Source organism: Carassius auratus, chromosome 38, assembly GCF_003368295.1.
Source record: "Carassius auratus strain Wakin chromosome 38, ASM336829v1, whole genome shotgun sequence".
NCBI lineage: Eukaryota > Metazoa > Chordata > Actinopteri > Cypriniformes > Cyprinidae > Carassius > Carassius auratus.
In genome coordinates, this window is record NC_039280.1 from 22,700,734 (window position 1) to 22,704,397 (window position 3,664).

Consider the following 3,664-nt stretch of genomic DNA (forward strand, 5'->3'; position numbering starts at 1 on the left):
CACCAAAACACATTGTGTCACCAGAGAAGTTTTGCACTGAATGCTGTTATAATTTGCCTCTAAGTGACCACATCCTGATCACAGCAAAAGCTAAGAATAAGTCACAGACATTTTGAAGTATTGGTGCAACATGACACAAAATATTCATGTAGCAATTGTGACTCTCATCCTCCTGTGGTTATTATGGATCTTCATACAAAGGAAGTGTTTAGCATGCCAGGAGGTAAGACAACATATACATAAAAGCTATTCTGAAAATATTTATTTTTATGGTAAGGGACAAAAAAATGTTGTTACCTTTTACAGTGAGCGAGATACCTGATCAAGCTGAGTACTGTATACTGGGAAAGTTAATGTGAAATACCTCTGGGAGTCTGCATCCTTGAATATAATTTCTTCCAGGTTTGTAAATGGTAAGAAATGGATTTCATTTCCCATTGAACTAAGAATCAGAACATTTTCAATCAATATCTAGGGTGCAGTCCAGTTAAAAATTAAAAAAAATGTTTAAAGAGTTAGTTGGCCCAAAAATGAAGTTTGTACGCACAATTCCATTGTCTACCAGTAAGTGTAAAAAGAAATGTCGTGAAAAGTGCCCACTTTCTTCCTCAATTGATGGACACTAGTTTCATGTCTCTATCTTCCTGATGAAGAAAGTTATTACAAATAGAACGTAAATTTTGGTGATACAATTTCCTAATCAGGCACTTGGGGTAATAACAGAGGTTGTGAAAAATCTCCACTGTCCCCTTCTCTTGATTGACATTGGTTTCATATCTATTTCTTCTTGGTAAAGAAAGTTATTACAGAAAGAAAGTTAATTTTGGACATGCAAATCCCTAGTCAGCCACTAGGTAAAAAGAAAGGTTGTGAAAAATGTCCACTGTCCTCTTCTATTAATTGACACTTGTCTTATGTCTCTATCTACCTGTTGAAGAAAGTTATTACAAAAAGAAGGTTAATTCTGGACATGCAATTCCCTAATTAGCCACTTGAGGTGAAAAGAAAGTTAGTTCGTTTGGGCAGAGAAAGAGTGAATTGATTCGCTATACGTAAACAATATTCTTTGTTGTATGTTCCCATCCAAATAACGGTTGAAATATATAAATAAATAAATAATCAGTCAAACTCAATCGAATTGAATGAAGGCTTTCCAGTTGAGTCTGATTCAGCAATCAGTCTGATTATAAACAGATTGCATGTAAACATAGCAACTGTGGCACTACACAGAAAGACAAGGCTTTTCTAATATTTTTCTGAATCAAATATTAAAGAAACGACTTCATAAAAATGAAATTAGAGACTACTGTCTACAGCAATGTTTCAAATGTTTGAAACTATAGCAAAGGAAATGATCAGGTGGGACAACAAGCGTTCATATGTATGTGACACAACAAAAGGACAGGATACAGAATAAAACACATGGTGCAGTGTCACCTGTTAAGATGGTATCTGATATGGGCCACAGTTAAAAGGTCCTGTGAACAAAATAATATCTGAGAAGAAAATCGGCATTTAGACTACATTCAGCTTTGGCGTAAACACAGCCTTGATTTCACACAGAGACTTGCTTTCTGGTGCAATTTAAACTTGCTTAATCACTTAAAACGCTTTCCACACAAATAACACAAGTAGAGTCTCACATCTGCATGACTTTTCATATGTATCTGTAAGTGTAATGGGAAAATAAACTTTTTATTACACTGATCACAATTCAATCGCCTTCCCCCAGAGTGGATGCGCAGATGACTTTTGAAACTGCTCCATTTCCTAAACATCTTCCCACACTCTAAACACTGCAGTTTCTTTCCAGAATGAGTTTGAAAATGACATTTCAGGTCTTTTTGATTTGTGAAACCCCCCTCACACATGTAAGGCCTCTCTCCGGTGTGAAGCCTCAAGTGAGTCTGAAGATTTCCTTTAAATCTGAAACTCTTTCCACAGTGATGGCATATGAAGGGCCTTTCTCCCGTGTGAATTATCCTGTGAGTCTTGAGATTTCCTTTACGTGTGAAACTCTTTCCACAGTGGTGGCACATGAAAGGCTTCTCCCCGATGTGAGTTATTACATGATTCTTAAGGTCTTTCTTGTCGGAGAAACTCTTTCCACATTGATGACATACAGGACAGTTCTCTCTTGAGTGAATCCTGGTATGCTTATTTAAGGTCACTTTGTATCTGAAACTCTTACCACACTGATCACATGTGAACGGCTTCTTTCCAGTGTTGATTCTCATGTGATACTTCAGATTTCCTTTTTGTGAGAAGCTTTTTCCACACAGTTTGCAGGTGTAAAGGTTGTCTCCAGTGTGCACTCTCAAGTGGATAACAAAGGACTCCTTATACGTAAAATTAATTCCGCATTGAGGGCATGAGTAAGGCTTTTCTCCAGTGTGAACTCTCATGTGATACTTTAGATTTCCCTTTTGTGAGAAGCTCTTCTCACACAGTTTGCAGATGTAAGGCTTCTCTCCAGTGTGACTTCTCATATGAGCATTAAAGGTTGGTTTATATGTGAAATTCTTTCTGCACAGCGGGCATGAGTAAGGCTTCTCTCCGGTGTGAATTCTCATGTGAGTTTTGAGACTGCCTTTATGACAAAAACTCTTTCCACAATAATGGCATGTGAAAGGCTTCTCTCCAGATGCTTCTCTTGTGTGGGAATTAAGGGTCCCCATCATTTGAGCTATATTTTGTGAGGAAGTATTTTCAGAATGTGAGCAACTAAAAGACTTTTCTTCAGTTACGAAATCATGGTCTTCCTCTTTCATTTCATTGAGTACTGCCCTCTCCTCTTTCAACGCTACCAGATCTAGGACAGAACGAAGCAAATACAAGTTAACCTCAGTTTAATGACACAAAGTAACAAACATGAAAGGATTGAAAACAGAAGCCAACATGTATGCTGGATATCATACCCGCTAAACTACTAAAAGAGGTGTCAGGGTTTAAGCCCCACCACAGCACAGAAACTCACAACTCAGTGCATATCTCTTCCTCTGCTATTAGGTGTTTCAACAAACCAGACCACAATATTCACTTGGAGAGGGAGTTATTTTATTATCAGAATTGTTTGTGTTGTTCATCTGACCACTACCAATTTGTGTACCAGTTTTCCTTTTCTCTGGTCTCTGCTTATCTTAAAAATAAAATAAAAAAAACATACACATTGGTGTCTAATCTTTAAATGAAGATTAAGAAAATAAATAAATAAATAAATAAACCTGAAATCAGGGTTTCAAATAAGAAATGAGGGAAAGCTTAAATACAAATTATTTCTTGCTTGACTCCATGAACTGATTCCATTATTGCTATTTATGTTCAGGCGTGTTAGTATTATATTTTCTATGTAAACCAAGATGATTCTCATTTTACAATGTTCTGAATATAGACAGATTCCATACACATCATACAAAATAAATAAATAAATAAATGAATAAAATAAAAATAGAGGGCCTATTTAATAGAGGGCTAGATGATCAAAGTTACAGTCATGCCCACAAATATTGGCACCCTTGGCAAATATGATCAAAAAAGGCTGTGAAAATTCATCTGCATTGTTAATCCTTTTGATTTGTTATTTAAAAAATTCACAAGAATGTATCCTTTCATTGGATAATAAGAATTTAAAACGGAGGGGAAATATCATTATGAAATTAATGTT

At 36.1% G+C, this 3,664-nt stretch overlaps 1 protein-coding gene across 1 annotated transcript; it reads right to left on the reverse strand.

The window, feature by feature from the left end:
* Positions 1-636: 636 nt before the first annotated feature.
* On the reverse strand, positions 637-2,678 carry LOC113057562 (gastrula zinc finger protein XlCGF57.1-like). The gene is made up of 2 exons (XM_026224982.1): positions 2,192-2,678; positions 637-644 (listed from the first exon to the last, which is right to left on the reverse strand). The coding sequence occupies exons 1-2, from the start codon at positions 2,676-2,678 to the stop codon at positions 637-639; spliced, it is 495 nt and encodes a 164-aa protein (XP_026080767.1).
* Between the last annotated feature and the right edge of the window lie 986 nt (positions 2,679-3,664).